The sequence below is a fragment of the Equus asinus genome, chromosome 28 (genome assembly GCF_041296235.1).
Source record: "Equus asinus isolate D_3611 breed Donkey chromosome 28, EquAss-T2T_v2, whole genome shotgun sequence".
NCBI lineage: Eukaryota > Metazoa > Chordata > Mammalia > Perissodactyla > Equidae > Equus > Equus asinus.
In genome coordinates, this window is record NC_091817.1 from 45,879,973 (window position 1) to 45,900,172 (window position 20,200).

At 47.1% G+C, this 20,200-nt stretch overlaps 1 protein-coding gene across 1 annotated transcript in view; it reads left to right on the forward strand.

Annotated features, from left to right (window-relative positions):
• CDH13 (cadherin 13) overlaps positions 1-20,200 on the forward strand; it is a 990,441-nt gene that overhangs the window by 877,764 nt on the left and 92,477 nt on the right. Inside the window, exon 9 of the mRNA XM_014842967.3 lies at positions 15,011-15,193. Within this exon, the coding sequence (XP_014698453.1) occupies positions 15,011-15,193 (183 nt within the window). The remainder of the gene's footprint in view (positions 1-15,010; positions 15,194-20,200) is intronic.

Here is a 20,200-nt window from a genome sequence, read left to right on the forward strand (position 1 = left end):
CTGTTTCCATTCAGAAGCTGCTATTATTGACGCAGGAGACAAAGTAATGGATTTCTCATGTTCAGGGATATCAAGAATGCCTACCTGCAGGAATGGCCCATCTTTCATCCTCAACGATCATGACGTCTGTGACACATGAAGAGTAAATGTCGTCCAGAGTGGCGGATGTTAGCAAGGTCCTGTTTCCGGTGTGTGTCTATGCGGAGCCCTACAGCCAAATAGGAAGAGATTCTGTTCAGGTGGCCCTTGGCCAGTTGGCTCCCCCTGGGGCCAGAAAGTTAACAGCCACCATCCCTGTTACGGTCCCTGTTACAAGTCCCTTGCCGTGGGCAGGCCCTCCGCGATGCATTATAAACACAAACTTTACACGAGGTCACCGGAGGCTTAGGGGCCACAAATTGTGCTTGGTTCCCTGAATCACAGCCTCTCCTTGAATATCCCCTCAAAGAGTGCTCTGATTTAGGATTCGGTAAAGGCGACCAACAGATGAGTTAAGGGGACCCAAACCCCTACCTCGGAAGGACTTACATGGGGCTAATGAAACATCCAGTTTATACGAGTCTGGCTGTTCGTTCTTGGAGTCACACGTGGATTTTTCATACAAGGGAGAAAACAGAGCAGCCCTCCCAGGGCCACGAGAGCCTAACGTACAGACTCTTTTGGAGATGTCTAAGGGTCATTTTCATTACATCTAATTTTGCCTAATGCACTGATTTTAGAAACAGAGCAAGAAGATTAGACTTCATGGTAGTTAATGCAGAGGCAACGCCCAGGGCCCAGGGCCCAGGACCCACCAGCTTCTTTTCTGGGTGGTGGCAGTGATCACTGTCGCTCCTCTTCCCAGGGGTCCCAGGCTTAGTCACCGAATCCCCAGTTTCTCCATCTGCACTTGCTCCAAGCGGTTCGTTAGACGGGAGGCTTCAACACGGAGTTCCTATGGATACGGAAATTTCCATTCGCAGTTCCTGCTGGACCGGCCCCTGGGAATACTGAGAACGCTGGAACAGAGCTTGCCATTTGCCCAGATTTTCTTATTTAAGAAAAGTGAAATCGAGCCCTTAAACCAACCCCTATCTTCTCCTCTCGCCCTCTCTCCCCCGCCCATTTCTCTCCACATCTCTCTTTCCAGTCTTTATTTTCTATCTTATTTCTCTCTCCTTTCTCTTTCCCTCTCTCGTCTGTTTCTCTTCTTTCTCTGCCTCTCTAACTCTTTCTTATATGTCTTTCCATGCCTTCTTTTCTTTCACCACCCTCTCCCACTAGCGCTCTCTCTCTCTCTCTCAGCTTCTCTCCATCGCCCAAATACTCTCCCATGCTACCTGACAATTCCCACTGTCCCACACTGTCACTAGAGAGGGAAAAATCAAGCTGGAAAACTTCACTTTTTCATTTAAAATTCGTTAACTCTGGGAGAGTTCCTGTTTTCCGTATTCAAATTACAGCCTCTGGACCCCCCTCCCTTGACCGTCCGTCCCTCCCGCGGCTGTCGGCTGTCGCAGCCCAGGTTAAAGCAGCCACACACTGAGGGTGGAGTGTCTTGCCTGTTACCTGTGGGTTTCATTAAAAAACCTCCTTGGCACCTGTTCAATAGAGCCGAGGAGCGCTCTTGAACAGTCTGTTTTCTCCCGTAATTGCATCTCGACAACGACCAATTACATTGTTCCTTGATTGCAAATAAATTCGCAATGCTTATTTTTGTGCTCCCAAGCCCTCAGAGCAACTTTCAACATATTTAATACTCTTAAATGCACAATGGGAGGTGAAGAAATACAGGCCCCTCTTGCGAAGGGAATGAGAGCAGTAGACCTGAGGGTTGCTTTTTCTTTGTTGTGCGTGTTTTTTTTTTTAATTGGAGAGTCATGAACCTTGAGAGGAGGGAAATTTGACCAGTGGAGAAGGGCAGGAGTGGACGAGTCGAAGGGGATGGGACCCAGGGGGTGGAGTTCACATTGAGCAGGAGGGAGAAGCCCATCTAGGCAGAGGAGAGACGAGAACAGGAGAGGGTGTTTGCAGGTTTCGAGGCTGGGGGTGCTGAGTGCAGAGGGTGCCTGCATTCCTGGTCCCTCTGTCCCTCCGAGTCAGGCAGCAAGGACAGCTCTGAGAGTAAGCAGAGAGGTCAAGAGCAGACTTCTCAAACTTGGCATCTCACTGAATCCCCTGGATCTGATTCCAAAGGTCCAAGATGGGGCCCCAGATTCTGCGTTTCCGACTAGGTCACAGGTAGCGCCCGTGCTGCTGGCCCAAGGACCACACTGTGAGTAGCGAGAGTTTAGCGAATTGGGAGGGGAAAATGGACCCCAGATAAATGGAAAATGCCCCTGTTCTAATTTTCTGAGGCCCATTGAGAAAGCCCCGTGGGTAACAGGGCCGCCTCCTTTTGAGTCCCTGCCCCTTGGAGGGATGGTGGAGCGAGAGCCCGGCTGCGGGACCCGTGTCTGTTTGTGGCGCACTCAGGCATGAGATGTGTTTATTGAAAAGTGAGAGGAGGACAAGTGTCAGGAAGAATGGGAAGCAAGAAAAACCACCTTTCTTCTTTTATAGGAGGGATTATCAGTTGCTAATTCAAAAATTCTAGAGTAATGAAAACTACATCAATAATTTTCGTAATAATTATAGTCTTTAGTTTTACCCTTGAATGTTTTCCTGGCAGTGTCTGATTCACTTACTCCGGAAAATGTTATTATGCTATTTCAGTGTTTTCCTGTGAGACTTGAGTCTGGGGCCAGCTTGCTGATGAATCTTGTCCTCGGGCAGCCGTGGGCGGCTCTTGACAGGGCAGATTCTTATAAGGAGCCCCTGACCCGGGTTAGCTGGATTAGCGGTTCTCAGCCAGGAAGGACTTCGCAGACACAACACACACACATGCACGCACGCACACACCACTGGGACATCTGGCCACGTCTGGAGACACTTTTGACTGTTGTGACTTGGCTGCTTCTGGCATCTGGTGGGGAGAGGCCAGGGATGCTGCGCCACATCTTACGGCACACAGGGCGGCCTTACCCAACAAATCGTTATCCAACCCAGAGCGTCAATAGTGCCGAGGGTGAGAAACCCTAAGTCACATCACAGATATAATTAGGCAATAAAAAGTATTGGTCAGGACGCTTCTGATTATAAGTGACACAAACTCTAAGTGATTTAGACATCAAGGGAACTTTATGTTGGCAGAAATATTATTTAGCAAGAGACTAAGCTATCAGAACAAAAAGACCTAAAAAGAACCAAGTTTATTTCTTTGTTCATGTTCCTTGTAATGATGCGCCCTGTAACAAACTTCATTTCTTTGTTCATTTTGTCTGTCTTCATAATAACAATGTGCATATATTGCTAATTATGTGTCAGGTATTCATCTAAACATTTATAAATATTCTCCGTCATCATAATAATCCTATGAGGGTAGATCCTACTATTATTCTCATTTTTTAGATGAGAAAATCAAGACACAGAGAGGTTCAATGACTTGTCCAAGGTCACACAGCCAATAGGCAGTAGAGCTTCATGTGGCATTAAACATGAGTAACTTTCCCATATTTGTCTTTTTCAATGTGATAGCCTGTCACTGGGGCACCTCTTTCCCCAAACAGACTTCTGTTGCTACTCCACTCTGGGATCAGAGCCCAGAAGGGACGGAAAATGATTTTCCTAATCCTCCTTCTCTCGTCGGGTCTGATTCCCAAGGGAATGATTCTCATCCCCATCTCTTCTCCCTGTGGGATTCGGATGTTCTCAGAAACTCCATAAGCCATCTCAGGAAAGAAATATGTGGATGTGCCGATGGGAATTACAATTGGGCCCATGGGGTCTGTTTGAAGCAGGAATCAATGGTGCAGACACAGACAGCGGATTTAGAGCAGTTTCTTCTGACTAAGACACTTGGGATTTAAATATAAATTAGAAGCTGTAAGTCAATGCCGTGTATGAATTTGTACAAATCCCTTGTAATGAAAGCAGAAGGTTTCTCTTGTCCTTATTTGTAGCGGGTGTTAGCATCACGAGCCTAACCAAGTGTGTCGATTTTCCCACAGCTCGGAGATTAAAGATGCACTGTCTCTAGTTAGACACAGCTGCAAGGGCCTTGTGGGGAGGAGGGCTTCTTCTCCACGAGCTCCAGGGGGGTCTGTCTGGTTTCTTCATTAACCTGAGCAATGCCCCATGCAAATTGGGAAAAAGGAGGCTGCTCGAAGTGGGTTAGTCAAAGGTTTTGAAAGAGATGAGGCTCTCATAGATCCCTCTCCTTCCCAACCCCTCATGCTGTTCAAAGAGGGAAGCCTCATTCTCAAATATCGCCTTCCCGTCACGTGGGACCAGGAGGCAGCGGGCTCCGGGAAGCTGGCACCAGTACACAGCATCATGTGTTTGGAAGATGCAGCACGGTGCTATGTGCATGTTGATGAATGACTTAAACCCACGCCACCTTAAACAGAGACTCTCCGTAGGACCTAGCAATTGCACTCCTGGGATCTACCAGAGAGAATGAAAACATAAGTCCGTGCAAAAACTTGTACATGAGTATTCATAGCAGCATCAGTCACAATAACCAAAAGGTGGAAACATGTTGCTCAATGGATGACTGGATGAATAAAATGTGGTATATCCCTGCAATGGAATACTATTCAGCCATAAAAAGGAACAAAGTACTGATACACGCTACAGCATGGATGAGCCTTGAGAACACTATGCTAAACGAAAGTTAGACATGAAAGACCACATATTCTGTGACTCCATTTATATGAAATGTCCAGAATCGTAAATCCATGAGGACAGAAAGTAGATTAGTGGTTGTCAGGGGCTGGGGGTGGGAGAGGAATGGAATGACTGCTTAACAGGTGTGGGATTTCTGTTGAGGTGATGAAAAAGATGACCTCCAGGAGAAAGCCCTGTGATTTCACTGGCAAACGTATCCCACTGCTTAGTAACCCCTCTGAACTCCTTGAGCATAGCACTAAGAATTCTCAAGGTTCCCCATGGATGGCATCCTTTGGCACACCCAACACCAGGTCTTTACCCATTAGAACCCAACACAAGTTCGAATGGATCGCGAAGATCTTTTTAACATTTGGTCATAACGCTGGGAGGGGACCTTCGTAGTCCTCTCAAGCAGTTCTCAGCCCTGCCTGTTCATTAGAATCATCTGGGGCAGTTTTTAGAGACACAAATTGCCTGGGCCCCACCCAAAAAAATCTCCGCGTGTGGGACCCCAGATCCTCAGTAGTTTTTGAAGGTTTCCGCGTGACTCCAATGTATAGTCAGCATTAAGAACTGCTGCTCTAGTCCGATCCCCTTGGTCTCAGATAAGGAAACTGGGACTCAGAAGTTACAGAATTTACCTACAAGTTAGGAGTAGCTCAGAACCTGCCCCACTTCACTGAATTCCCCACTTCTGCAAATTTGCGAAATTGCATAATCCAAATTCCAAAGTCTTTAGAGCAGACCATACTATTGTTCCTAAAAACAGTCATTCTTCAACCAGATTCAAATGTTTCTGGTCAAATGCGTGTCTCTACAGAAAACCTCTTTGGTTTCTCAAAATTAAACTATTTCCAGTTACCTCGTCAAACGCAGTGTAAAAATGTGTTTTGCTTTTTCCTGCATTTTTTAAAGAGAGAAACACAACTGAAGGAGAGATGCTAATGTCAGATGAAATAAAGCATCGACGCCTGGCGTTTAGAGAAAAAGGGACGTGGGCCTATTTGCTCCTTGGTTTTTGTTTTTCTCTCATCATCTAATGTAATATTTATTTCATCAGTTCCCTAAGGCAGTGATTTTCAAACTTCTTTGTAACAGGAAACTTTTTTTTCCAAGCAAAATCTTAGGCAGGAACTCTAATATACAAAACAGATAGAACGTGATTAATAGATTCCTCAGGCTGTCTAAATCTTTATTGTTTAGAAGGAAATACTTGATACCTTGCTGGATCTCCCGCACCATCAGTCAAACGTTCTTGGTTCCCAGGAACGCAGTTTTGAGAGCCACTGCCCAACTGCATTGTTTTCCCGTCAGTCTTCAGTCGCTACATGTTTTCATTTTGTTTTGTAGGGAAAGCAAGGCACGTTTTGTCTTTCTGTAGAGAAAAAGGCATGTTTTGTTATTTGAGCTTCTTCTTCCTTAAAAATGACTCTTTTAGTTGCACATGTGTGTGCGTCTATTTGGCAGATTTGAGGGGCTTCAGGAAGAACACAGTCAAGATGGCAGACTGTCCGGCCCCCAGAGAGCCAGACCTGGCCGGGCATCTTCCTCACAAGTCATTTACTCAGTGCCTCGTGTGTGCCTGCAGCAACACATGGAAACTTCTCGTAGGAAATGAGTCAACACAGAAGAGCGTGCCCTGGGAGGGAAGGGGGAGCAAGTCCTGCCAGAGTTTGCAGTGAATATTGTTTCCCACTTGTGCCCATTGGCTCATCCCTTGCACCTGTAGGGCCCTTTCCTCTAGGTGGAATGGGACCCACAGATGGCAGCCCTCCAGGCACATAGCTCTCCTTCCATCCTGGTGCTTCCCTGGGGGCGTGGGTCATACTGACTAGGGGGACATCTGTATCTGCTCTCCTGGATCAAGAACCGTGTTGCCTGGGGTGCCAGCGCTCTTCACTCAGACCGTGTTTCTCTGCTGTCGAGCTTCCATTCCTTATTATTGCTGAACTATTTCCACATTTGGGTTTTGCATTTCCTCGCCTCTTGAGCAATGGGGGGTGGCCTGAAACATTTAACTGAGAAAATTCTTGTAACACACAGAGGAGTTTAATAGACCCTCTGTAACTGTCCTTTACCACAGCGAGTATGGACTCTCTCTGTCCGTAAGAGAGAGAACATGCACATACTTTTAGCAAAGCATCCGGCATGAAAATAAAACACAGTAATTGTCGGAAGAAATTAATGTTAGTTGGAGCAAGAAAGGACTTTGATTGTATTTTATTAAAAAGAGTCTATCTTTTAGAGATACACACTGAAATATTTACAGATGCAGTGATATGTCTGGGATTTGCTCCAAATAACACAGGAATGGGGAGAAGCGGGTGTAGATGAAACACAATGGGGGCGTGAGTTGAAGATCTCTGAAGGCTGATGGCGGCACATGAGGTTCATTACTCTCTTCTCTCTGCTTTAATAGATGTTTGAGATTTTCCATAGCAAGATGTAAAAGAGAAAAGGAAAAAGATACTTGAGGAAACATCTAGGGAAGCCAAATCTTCATCAAAAGAACCATGTTTGCTTGCTGAGAATGGCAGCCACCCACCAGGGTGTTGGTGGCGCCTTTGGTGGCTAGGAGCAGAAGCCCACTAAGATGGCTGGGGAAGATGAGGTGTGGACAGGCACAGAGCATCCCCAGACAAGAAGCGCAGAGAACCTCGTGGGGATGGGAGCAGGACAGGAGACCAGTCAGAGACCAAGGACGCTTCCTAGTCTGACTTTTGTCTCTGACTGCCCTGAGATCTCTGTTTTTCTGTCAGTGAGTCCATTATTTGCTTCTCTACTCATCTATTCATTAGTGTCCACATGACAAAAAATGGCCACCCTATGATCAACTGCTCAGAAACAGGATTGGAGGACCCTTTACTCTCTGGTTCCAGCCTCTGTTCCTCTGAGTCAAAATTCTTAGAGAAATCATCCGATTGTTTATGAAGTAGCCTGTGAGTTACTTGCGAGTCAGATGCCACTTCTGGGTTCAGTCAGATGTGGCCAAGGAAGCTGGGATCACCTGACACAAACGGCATCCTAGTATCAGTCTTTTCAGCGGGAGGTGGGGAGGGTAGAGTTCCTTCAAAATGTTTTCTGGATTGTGCGGGCATCCTGAACTATAGCTGCTCAAAACCTTTGAGGATCTTCAGAAAAAGAAGACTGCCATCCATTTAGGAATTCTATCATTGCTGCCCTTTGAACTACAACTCAATTCACTTTCCTTTCTCTTGGTGAGAATAGAGAAGAGCTAGTCACTGTTCTTATTGTGAGTGCCTCAGACACATGTACGCTCTCATCTTCTCCCCTCAGGATTTTATTCTCTAGACAGAAATAATCTCCAAATTTAATGTCTACTTATAGTGCTTTCAATTTATGAAAGATCTGGTGTTGGGCATTTTAGGGAATCAGAGGCAAGATCCCCACTCTGCAGGAGCTCACCGTTGGAAAGGGCATGCCCCAAGCTGTCTCTGCTCGAGAGGACAGGGAAGTCTCTGCACAGGTTGCTGGAAGCCCGAGCGCTAGCCTCGGATTTGCTTCTTCGCTGTGTGAACTATCTCCCATGAGTACTGAAAACCAAAGCTGACACCACTCCTCATCTTCAAAGACAAAAAAAGTATTTAGAGAATAGAGCATTTTAACCAGATGGAGAAAAGAGTAAAAGATGCTCACCAATGTCTGGGGCCATTACGGCCTGGTGGGTTCCTGAATGTTCTCCTGCCATCTTGGTCCTACAATCACTTTGGGGTCTGTGCATGTCCTACTGGGGTGTAGCTAGGGAAGGACTGAGTAGGTCCAGTTGTCTTTAGGGCTGTCTGGTGAGCTGACCGTGGTTCTCAGGCAGGCAACTTCAGAGTCCCTTGTGGGGCTCTTTGTTAATCACTTCTTAGACATAAGCCGTCTTCAAAATACTGAGTGAACTTTACTTAGAAGCCTGTCCACTTTTTAAAATTTTTGCTTAAGTATTATGTATGTTTTATGCACTTCACATATATAATTACGTTTTATATTTTTATACTATTTTATATATTTTATATTACATATCATATATTAAAGTGCACACAAACGTTAACTGTAAGCTGAATTAAAATGTCCTCTTATGTGTTCTTCTAAAGCCTTTACTCTTCTACCTTTCACATTTTGTGTATGGTGTGAGGTAGGGGTCAAGATTCACCATTCTCTCCACATGGATATCCAATTGCCCAAGCCCTATTTACTGAAATGACCATTAGCTGGAAACTAAATCATGTCCACACATAAAAGCATCCATAATTGGCCACAGGTGCAGCCTTGGATGTATGACAGAGGAGAAATGGTAGAAATAAGTTGTCTGGATAGATCATAGGTGAGCAAAGCATATAAGTAAAGGAGAGGACCAGGCAGTAACATGTCAGTCTACTGAGCTATAAGCCCCTGAGAGGAGAGAATTATGTCCCTCTCATTTACTGCTGTATTTCCTGTGCCTGGTAGACTCCTCAGCATGCAATAGACACTTAATGAATATTTATTAAAATGGGTGCTTGCGTCTTTCAATCCCAGGATGAATCTTAATCATAGATAGAAGGAAACCAGATACCTAATCCAGCTATCCCTTCTAAATGCAGGTGCTATAGGTTAACATCATTTGCCCGGGCAATGAAGGGCCTGTTGTTAGAGCAAGACAAGAATTAGCAAGTATGGAGTGTCAGGGACACAGAACTGAAGAGAAAAGAGCTTCCACACCGACCCAGGGGATAAGGATGTCTCTGTAGATAACTACATTATAAGACAGACTGTGATAAGAATGGAAGGAGTCATGGGGGTTTGAGCCATATTCTCCAATTTATTAGTAAGAGTTTCATATGATACAGAAATCCATCATCATCATCATCTCTAACAAATACTGATTCCTTACTCTATGCCAGGCAATGTGCCAAGATCTTCAAATGTATTATCTTATTTATAGTGATCACAATTTCTACCCACTAGGCTTTCAGCAAGAGATTAGATTTTTCCAATAAGCTGTATCCTTTATGTAAATATAAACTTGTGCAAGTGTTTGCAAGTTGAATTTCTGATTATCTCTTCCTCACTCTTTTATCCTCACAAATAGAAATTTAAGTTTATAAAACTTTCTGAGACCTTAATTTTAATTTTCCAAAGCCAGGGCCCAGATGACCACATCCCAGCTTTTCCATTTCAACATCAGTTCTCCAGGAAACCTCAGGGTTGCAGCCTATGAACACTGACGCCAATCATCAAGCATGCTAGCTTGCGTATGTCCAGCCCCTGAAAGTCAACCACTGTCGCTTCTTCCCCACCTGCATCTTTCTAGCCTGCTGATCTTATTTCCATCTTCCAGGTTAACTTTAACCTAAAAACCAACTCTTAGCTCTCTGAGGAAGAGCATTCATTCTTGGTGGGAAATAATATGTAAATCCTTCTTGGCCCTGGTGATGGATGACTTTTGTGGCAAGTCCAGGCAGTATCTTCCTAAGTGCCTATCACAAAACCCACCTACCTGGTCAAAGAAGGGACAATGAAAGAACTGCTGTGAATTTAGAGGAGAAAGCTAATGAGCCTCAGTATGTCCCAAGCCGATCGCCCACACTGATTGTGTAAAAATACGTTTTGCATCTGGTATTTGATTTGCCACATAGCTTAACAGAAAAGTAACTTTATCTATTTTTTTCCACTTAAAGGAAGTAATGTTACAATCAATAATTCCTCCTGCTCTAGTGTGGTAAATTAATGTCTGTCTATTGTTTTTAAATCACAAAGTGAGCATTGCTATAGAAATATAAAATGGTACTATTTCATTTTAATCGATTTAATTTTCCATTCTTGAATTACATAATGGGGTTAAAACATTGAATAGAATTAATAGAATGAGTATTTAATTAAGCAATAATGAGTTTCTAAATGGATGCTCAAGGAAACTGGCTTTGGTTTATGCAAGAATCAGATAATGGTCTTAACAAAGACTATAATTGTGTTGAATGTTTTCTATATTTAAAGATTTTTTTTTTCTGAATTCTCTCAGGAGTAGATTTAAACATAATCCAGTTCCCTGATTAGACCCCACTTCGCTTTGAAAGTAAATTGCAAATGCCTTTCTGTGGCCCACAAGGCCCTGCATGGTCTGACTCTATCTTCCTCTGGAGTCCAATAGCAAACGGTTATCCCCGACCCTCCCCTGCACTCCAGCCACACCCACCTTCCCTCTGTTCCACAAATGCACCATGCTCCCTCCACCACCGGCCTTTTCACCTGCTGTTCCAGCAGCCAGGAATGCTCTCTCCCCTTTCACCTCACTCACTCCTCCCCTTCTTTCAGTTCTCAGAGAATTCTTCCCTAACAACCCTCCCCAGACTGGGTCAGGTACCCACCCCCTCTCACTCACCCCTCCCTCCAAGCTATAGGCTTTCCAAGAACTCTGTTCTTTCCTAGCACTTAACACGTTTTTATAATTATCCATAAATCATGTCTGTTTTGTTTACTCTTTGTATCCCTAGAATTTAAGACTATATCATGCCTGGCACATAGAAGCCACTTACCAAATATTTGTACACTGGTGGCTGTAAGATGGATGGATGGATGGATGCTGAATGGATGGATGGGTGGATGGATAGATGATGGATGATGGATGGATGGATGATAAATGGATGGAGAATGATGGATGAATGGAGGATGGAAAATGAGTGGAGGGAGGGAGGGGTGGATGGATGGATGGATGGATGGATGGATGGATGGATATATTGATGGATGATGGATGGATGAATGATGATGAATGAATGGAGGATGGATGGATGGATGGATATATTGATGGATGATGGATGGATGAATGATGATGAATGAATGGAAGATGGATGGATGGATGGATGGATGGATATATTGATGGATGATGGATGAATGAATGATGATGAATGAATGGAAGATGGATGGATAGATGATGGATGGGTGGATGGATAGTAGGTAAAAGTGGCTGTGGACCCATTACTACCTCTGAGGATATATTAGGGCCACAGTACACATTGGGAGAATTCCTGAAACAATACCACCTTCTCATTCCACTTGGATTCATTTGCTTACACACTAAAAAGATATTCTGTGCCAGCCCCTTTGGTAGGTGCTGCAGACATGAAAAAGTGTCACGAGAGGAGCTGCACAGGCTTTTCTCATTTGGACTGGCCTAAATATTAATTTTACAAATTCATTCATCCATCCATCCATCAGATCTTCATGTGTCCAGCACTGCACTATGCACTAGGGATCAGGGCTGAGTTATCCATCAGGTGCCACAGGCACAGTGACTAGGGTCCTAAAATGAGAAAAAAAAGAATGTTTAGGGTCATGGAAAATTTTCATTTTTTTCCTCACATGAGAAAAAAGAAATGAAATGTTTAAAGCCCATGAAAATCTATTATGGTAGGAGGGGCCAAAAAAGGTAACAGTACCTAAGGTCCACAAAAGTCACAATGCAGCCCTGCTGGAGATGTCCTGGAGAACAAGGAAGATCAGTCTGTCCCTACCCTTCTGGAACATTCAAGCAGGTGGCAGAATCAAGCATCAATCAACGAGCCAGTCTCTCTTAGTCTCACTGGGGTGTATCTTCACCCCTTCGCATTTCCTCTCAGCCCTTGCCTTTGCTGCCAGGTCCCACTTCCTATATTTAAGATCATTCATTCATTCAACAGATATCTACTGTGTCCCTTCTGTGCACCCAGCCTCATGAGAGGGGCTGGAGAGAAAGCTGTGAACAAGACAGACTCACGCAAAGCCTCCAGGCTCCTCAAATCATGATCTGTTCTGATAGTGTCTTCATCTCAGCAACATGACACCCATCTGCTTTGACAAAGCGAGTTCTCACCTATGTATTGAACGTAATGGCATTTCCACCTGCCTGGTGGTTTCCAGCATCCTCTTGTCTCAGCACTCCCCAGGCCTGTGTCCACCTGGTCCTGTGTCCACCTGGTGTCCTAAGGGACAGGTGTCAGAGGAGCCACAAGGACAGGTTACGAGCTGAAGTCTGCTGTGATCAGTAGGGACAGAGACTTAGTCGGCCATCTCTGGATCACAGCAGGGGGTGAAGGACTAGCCTAAGCCGTGGGGATCTTGAGCGGGCGTGAGGAATAGAACTAGTCAAAAGCAGAGATCACTGGAATCCAGGCGACTTGGATCTGACCTTTGGTTCACTAAACGACTTTGGACAAAACCCGTCCTTCTCTGCACCTGTTTGTTCATCTGCGATCTAAAGGGATTAGACAGCACATGTGTCACCGCGTCCCCCTCCTGGGCACACGGCAGACAGCAGACGTGGATCCTAGCTCTCCTTCCTGTTGTGGTCAGATGCGCTGCAGGCCCCTCAACGTGGAGGTCAGGCAGCCTCGCCAATACACAAGGGTGGGATCCCACACCGACAGCCCCTCACGATCCTTGACCTTGGACTCTGTCGTTCCTCTCAACTCAAACTGTGTGTTAGAATTATCTGAGCAGGTTAAGACAATACTGAATCCCAGGCCTTACCCGAGACCAATTGAACTGGAATAGGGCCCAGTTGTGGTTTTTTTGTTTGTTTGTTTTTTTTTTTTGAGGAAGATTAGCCCTGAGCTAACTACTGTCAGTCCTCCTCTTTTTGCTGAGGAAGCTTGGCCCTGAGCTAACGTCGGTGCCAATCTTCCTCTACTTTATATGTGGGACACAAGCCACAGCATGGCTTTTGCCAAGCGGTGCCATGTCCGTACCCGGGATCCGAACTGGTGAACCCCGGGCCGCTGAAAAGCGGAAAGTGCACACTTAACCCCTGTGCCACCGGGCCGGCCGCCACTTTTTTTTTTTAAACGATGTTTTTAAAAAGCCCCCTAGGAGATTCTAATGTACAGACCAGGCTGAGAACCACCAATCCAGATTTCAAGCTCAGGAATTCCACGATTTTTGTGAGAAGAAGGGAAAGATAGATGATAGGACTTACTTAAAAAAGAATCAGAGGAATCGGGTCAAAATAATTGTCTCCTGGAGCTGTATCTATGTGACAGCATCTTCCACGTCCCTCCTCACTCCAGCTACTTTCCATCCTGTGTGCATGCTCTAAGAATTTCCCAGAATCCCTTTCATGGAAGGGAAACAATTCGTCCAGGTTTGCTGAGGTGTGATAGACAAATTAGTTTGCGTCCGGCCCTGTGCCCCATCCCCCTCAAGGCATCAAGATTAAGGCTTGTGATTAATGGTTTGCAAGTCAATTAATCAGCCACTGCTTTTGAAACCTCATTTCTCAGATTACTTCTCTTTGAATACAAGAGCTTTTTGACATCCTCGTACTGTCTCTAGATTCACTTTCCTACTAATTGGAATTCCAGGATATTTCTTCTTCTTGTCAGCTTATTGGTATTACTTGTTTGTGAAATATTTGCAAACAGATTACTACTCACCTATAGTGTGTCAGAGGTAAGCACCAAAACAATGCTTTATGCCTCCAGCTCAAAGGAATGTGCTAATGATAGCTTGTGAAATTCTCTGTCTATGGGAAAGCTGGTTTATCATTTATTGATTTATCTTAACCACACCTACTTGCAACAAGTATTTGAGATGTATTACAAGAAAAACACAGGTACAACAAGGCTCCAAACAATTGATTTATATGTTTCCTTAGAAAACGCTTTTTTAAAGTCAGGCTCGTGAGCAAGGGGTGGGAAGGAGGAAATTGGCTCCCTTAGTGGGAGAAGATGGTACAGTCAAGCAGGGGCTCTGGGGTCACACACGGGGGTTCAAAGCCCATTCCGTCCACATATGAACAATGGTGCTCTGGTTGTCTGCTTACCTTCTTGTTTAGGGCAAGAGAGGCTACAAGAACAGACGCAAACAAAAACATGTAAAGGCTCAAACTCAATAGAAGTCTGTTTGTCATTCAACACCAGTTCAGGACGGTGTTTCTGGGCACCCGGCTGCTCCAGGTGGTGACTCAGGGACCCACGCTCCTTCCCCATGGGGCTCTCCCTCCCTTGGGTCTTGCGGTTGTCCATGTTCAGGTTGATAGAAGGAAGAGAGCACGGAAGAGAGGCACAGCTCTTCTCTTCACTCTCACCCCAGCCCAGCCCAGCCCTGGCAAACATCACCTCTGCCCACATTCCATAGGAGAGATGTCAGTCTCGTGGCCTCACCTCCAGGCAAGAAGGCTGAGAGGAGGAGCGTAGCATCTGTCGGCATAGCACAGCATCATAACCTTCCTATGTTCTTATTTATCATTAATGAGAGGATATGGGTGATGAACCCAATACCAGGCACATGATAAGAGCTCCATAAATAGTCTTTGCTATGTTTTTTTCACAATAGTGACAGTAACTGTCTGGTTCACTTGCAGTTTCAGGCCACAGTCGAGGAAGGAGCTGTGGGAGTTATAGTCAACTTGACGGTGGAAGACAAGGACGACCCCACCACAGGCGCGTGGAGGGCTGCCTACACCATCATCAACGGGAACCCAGGGCAGAGCTTCGAAATCCACACCAACCCTCAAACCAACGAGGGGATGCTTTCCGTCGTCAAAGTAAGGGCGCTTCCAAAATTGGGCTCATGCCTCACGGCGTGGGGATGGTCAAAGACAAGTCAGCCCTAGCCCCTCCCTCCGGGAACTAAAAAAGCAAAGGCTCACGGCTTAAGGGTGCACTCGTATCCTCACAGCCACAAAACCAACCTGTTTTACAGCTTCCAGGAAACTCAAATTTGTGTGCAACATTAAAAAAACCAACCTTAATTTTTAAATGAGATTCTCCATCCATTTGATAATGAATTATCGCAGATATGCAAAAATTGGATATGTAGAGGTTTTTTAAGACCTATGCTCAAAATGTGAATTATTACATTTCTTCTTAATCTTTCTTAGCAGAGTTCCCATTATTTTCTTAAAAATAGGAGATAATTACACGGGAGAACTCTCGGTGGGAAACCTCCCGTGAGCATTGCTGACCAGCACGCTGGCCTCTCTCTGGCTGCGGTGGAACAAGGAGGAAGTGTGACAATGGACACACAGCCCCCGGCTCATGCGAGTGCTGCAGAAATGCTCGGTGGGAGCAAGCATGGGGGCAGCAGAACATGCGATGCCCATGGTCTTGGTATCCCTTCCAGAAGGGACCTGCACACACTTCCACTCTTTCTGGGAAGCACTGGGGAGAGCTCTGCCAGACCAGGACATTCACTGGAACACAGTGTCTTTTCTGGTGGATGAAGCTGTGTGCCTCAAAAGCAGGGAGCAGTCGTATTTACAGTAATCGTGGCAGGGGACGAAGCAGGAACATTGCTTCCTGCTCCCTGTATGTCCTTGGCCAAGGCACCTGACGATGTTCTCTGTGCCTCAGTTTCCTCATCTGTAAAATGAGGATGGTAATGCAGCCCACCCCTTGGGGCTGTTGTGAGAATTCGTGAGCTGATACATAGAACGTTCAGAACAGAGACTGCTGCTTAGAGCCTGTGTGCTTCCTGTGGCTACTGTGACAAGTGACCACAAACTTAGTGGCTTAAAACAACACACATTTATTGTCTTACAGTTCTGGAGGGCAGAAATCCAAAATCAGTTTCACAGGGTTGAAGTCGGCAGGGCCAGTTCCTTCTGGGGGCCCTAGGGGAGAACTGATTTCCCCGTCTTTTCCAGCTTCTGGGGGCCGCCTGCGCTCCTTGGCTCATCGCCCCTCCTGTATCTTCAAAGCCAGCAGTGTGGCATCTTCATCTCTCTCTCTGACTCTGCTTCCATTGTCACATCTCCTTCTTCCTTTTACTTTCCTGCCTCCCTCTTTTAAGGCCCTCCGTGATTCCATGGGGCCCACCTGGATAACCCAAGACCCTCTCCCCATCTTCAGTCCTTAGCTTAGTCACAGCTGCAAGGTCCCTTTTGCCGTGCCGGGTCACATGTTCGCAGGTTCTGGGGATCAGAATGTGGACATGTTGGGGGTCATTATTCGGCCTAGTGCGGGGCCATATAAACAACCACACTAACAAACTCCCACAACGTCCCTGGGGGCAGGATTCAGAGCCACCGAGAATGGCAGGTCTCAGAGATGCTTCCGGCTTGCTCCAGAGGATGAGGGGGCTGGGCTTCTCCCAAGCACTGCCCTTTTCAGTCCCTCATCCCAACTGGACCTCACATGTCCGGCTGAGAAGAGCAGCCTCTGGGTCTTCCCAATTCGTCATCCCTAATAACGCAGGCAACGGCAGAGCCGTTAGGAGACCCTGACACTGCCCTCCTGTGTCCACCCCTGCAGCTTCGAAGTCGTAAAATAAGGCCGCCACTGGCTGTCCTCTGCTGCTAGCCCTGTCTCTATAAAAAGCCATGTGGCAGTTTTCCAAATCTGCAGCTGGAAAGCAAAGCTTGGGTCAATATTCACCCCCATCATAAATCCTGCAGAGCACGGTTCCCCCCCCCCGGCCTGTGTTTCTATGGCTTGAGGAGAATAAAATACAAGCAAAACTAGACTCGAGAAGGGGCCTGCTCCTCTCCCCACGTTCCCACCTTGGCCCACAGGGCTGCGAGTCTGAAATATCGGTACATAGAAGAGTCACCTGGAACGCTGGCTAAAGTGCCGGTTCCTGGACCCGCCACACAGGAGGGAGGGTGGCTCAGCACAGGAGGGAGGCGGAGGTGCCCAGCGATGCTGGGGTTCAAGAGCACAGCCTTGGACCAGGAGTTTCCAGCTGCAAGTTCCTGGGGAGGAGTTACCCACAGGGGCTCTCCCCGGGCTTCAGTTTTACTAGTGAGCCGACTTCCTTTGCTTCGGAATTGAGATGGAGACCCCCCTCCCTTTGGCTGCCCGCCACGTGAATCCCCAGGAAGGGCCTTGAGCTCTCCCAGCTTCTCGGCACACCCGAGTCGAAGTCCCAGGATGGCCTTCGAGAGGCAAGCCTGGCATCGCTCCCCACTCGCTCCACTTCACCATCAACCCAGGGCATCGGTTAGAAACGCTTTCAGCTGAAAGTAACAGAAGGCCAGGCTGACAGTCATAATAAGAGAATTTAATGATCTCCGTAACTAGAAAAAGGTGAGCCAGGCTGAGATTGGCTGGCAGCCCAAGGTATCAACACCAGCATCACAGATGCTGCTGGCTTTTTCCTCATGGACATAAAATGCCTGCCAAAGCTCCAGGCATCAAGTCTTCCCTCTGCTGGGTTCTAAGGCAGAAAGCAAGGGGCCAGTCAAGGGAGAGAGAAAGAGTGTGTGCTCTCGTGTGCCCCTCTCCTCTCACCAGGGAGGGAAATCTCTTTTCCACGGGTCCCCCAGATAATTTCCCATGATCTATCACTGGCCAGATGACACATGTCCACCCGCAGCTGCAAGGAAGACTAGAAAGTCCGAATCTGGCCCCTGGGGCCACTGAGGGAAGAGGTGGGCAAAGGAGAAGGGAGGCGGGCACGGCCGTGGCACACGTAGTTCTGCCATAACGGGTTGGCCGTGGACGTACTGACGCACCCGCAGAATCTCAGGATTGTGTGGTTCCGGGAGTCCCGCCTCCCTGCAGGACCGAATCCTAACGGTTCTGGCCAGTGAGCACCCGTTTCCTCTGTAAAACCCTGGGGTCAGGAAGGTCCCTGGCTGCTTTGTGAATCTATTCCAAAACAGTCCGAGAGGTACTCTTTGAGCTGAATATAGTCCACAGTGCATTTTAAGTCAGTTTTCTGTCCTCAGAGGAGAAGGTGGCAGTGACAAAACAGGCATCCTTGATCCCCAAACCCGTCATGGGCTTAAAAATCACTGCTGGATCACTTCCAAACCCTCCCTCTTCCAGACAACAGACCCCAGGTCCTTTACTCGCCCCACGTGGCCCGGCTTTTCCAGCCTTTGCATCCTCCAGGACAGCGGTCCACACCCTCCCCTGACACTTGATGAAATATTAATTGAATTGAAGCTCTGTAACTTTATCGGAAGTGTTTTCAATTTCCTTCCATCCCTGACACAGAGATGCTGCACCAGACAAATCCCATTAATAAGGTCAGATGCCCGAGACGACGGAGGGCTTCTTAATCCAACACGACCCGGGGCAGGCCTCAGAAGGGACTGGGAGAGGAGCCTCGTGTTTCCCCAGCTCCAGGGGGCCCCACCGGGGCATCGTGCAACTGGAATTATTCCAGCCAGCACTGTGCAAATGGAACTAAACTCGGGAGAAGCTCTCTCTGGAAAAGGCCAGCCTCGTGCTGTGGGGCTCACTCTCTCTCCGCTCCCGTCTCCGTGGCGTTGCTCACATCTCGAGTCCTAGGAAGCCAGTATTCCGCTCAGGGAGTGTCAGTCCCTTGGACCACACCTGACAATCCAGGCAGGAGGGCAGCGACTCTCCCCGCTGTTTCAATCCCACGTTCTTCCTCACCGTCTTAACAGCTTCTCGCTCTTATATCAGACTCTAGACCAGTCTCTGTGTGAAACCTTCAACAAGCACCTCTCCCCTAAGCTTTGCAACAATCCTTTGTGCTAGGACTTCATTGATGACAAAGCAGAGACCCCAGGAGGCACACGCAGGGAGGTGCCTGTGGTCCAGTAGTTATTAAGCATCAGGCCAGGACTTGACTCCCTTCCCTCAGTATTCGGCAGAAAAGATGGCACTTTCACCTACTAAACCGCGTTGCTCCCCCGTATGAATAAAGCAGCCCGAGGTCGGGCAGAGGACTGGATCCCAGTCAGCATCACGTGTAGAAACAGCACCTGGTATGAAAAGCAGCTTATTGTTATCAGTTCAGACTTTCTCATCAGACTCTCTGGGTCAAAGCTCGGCTCTGTGCCACTTGTTAGCTGTGTGGCTTTGGCTGAGTTACTTAACCTCTCTGAGACTGTTTCCTCATCTGTAAAATGGGAATAAAAACACCTTCTATTATGAAGGTAAGGTGAGGATTAGTGAGATGACGCACACAAGGCACTCCTAGCACATGGTAGGGTACACAACAAGAGATAGATAATGTCATGGAAAATAATAAAGGATTGTGATGAAGATCAAATATGTATTGCAAGGCACATGTGGGGGTCGAGGGAGCTGTGGACACCCCACTGTTATGAGTGGAATTATGCCCCCACAAAAAAAGATGTTCTGAAGTCCTAGCCCCCAGAACCTGTCGCTGTGGCCTTATTTGGAAATAGAGTGATCGCCAATCTAACTGGTTAGGGTGAGGTGCTAGCGGAGTAGGGTGCGCCCCTCATCCGACATGACTGTTCTTATAAGAAGTGGGTCTGTCCTGAAGACAGACCACAGGGAGGAGGCCATGTGACGGTGGAGGCAGAGACTGGAGTGATGCAGCTGCGAGCCCTGAAGTTAGGGAGAGGCAGGGGAGTTTCTCTAGCGGTTTGAGAGGGTGCGCTGGCCCCCTGATTTTGCAGTTCCCATCTCCGGGGCTGTGAGGTGATTCGTTCCTGTTGTATTGAGCCACGTCTGCTGTGTTCCAGCCACCCCAGGAAACTAACGCACCCACCCAGGTTCCCTTTACCAGGTTGGAGCGCCCTCCCCAAAACTTCCAGTGCTGGTGGGCAACTGCTCCCAGCCTCGCTCTTCCCGGCAGAATGGCCCTCACCAGAATGGGAGCCCCC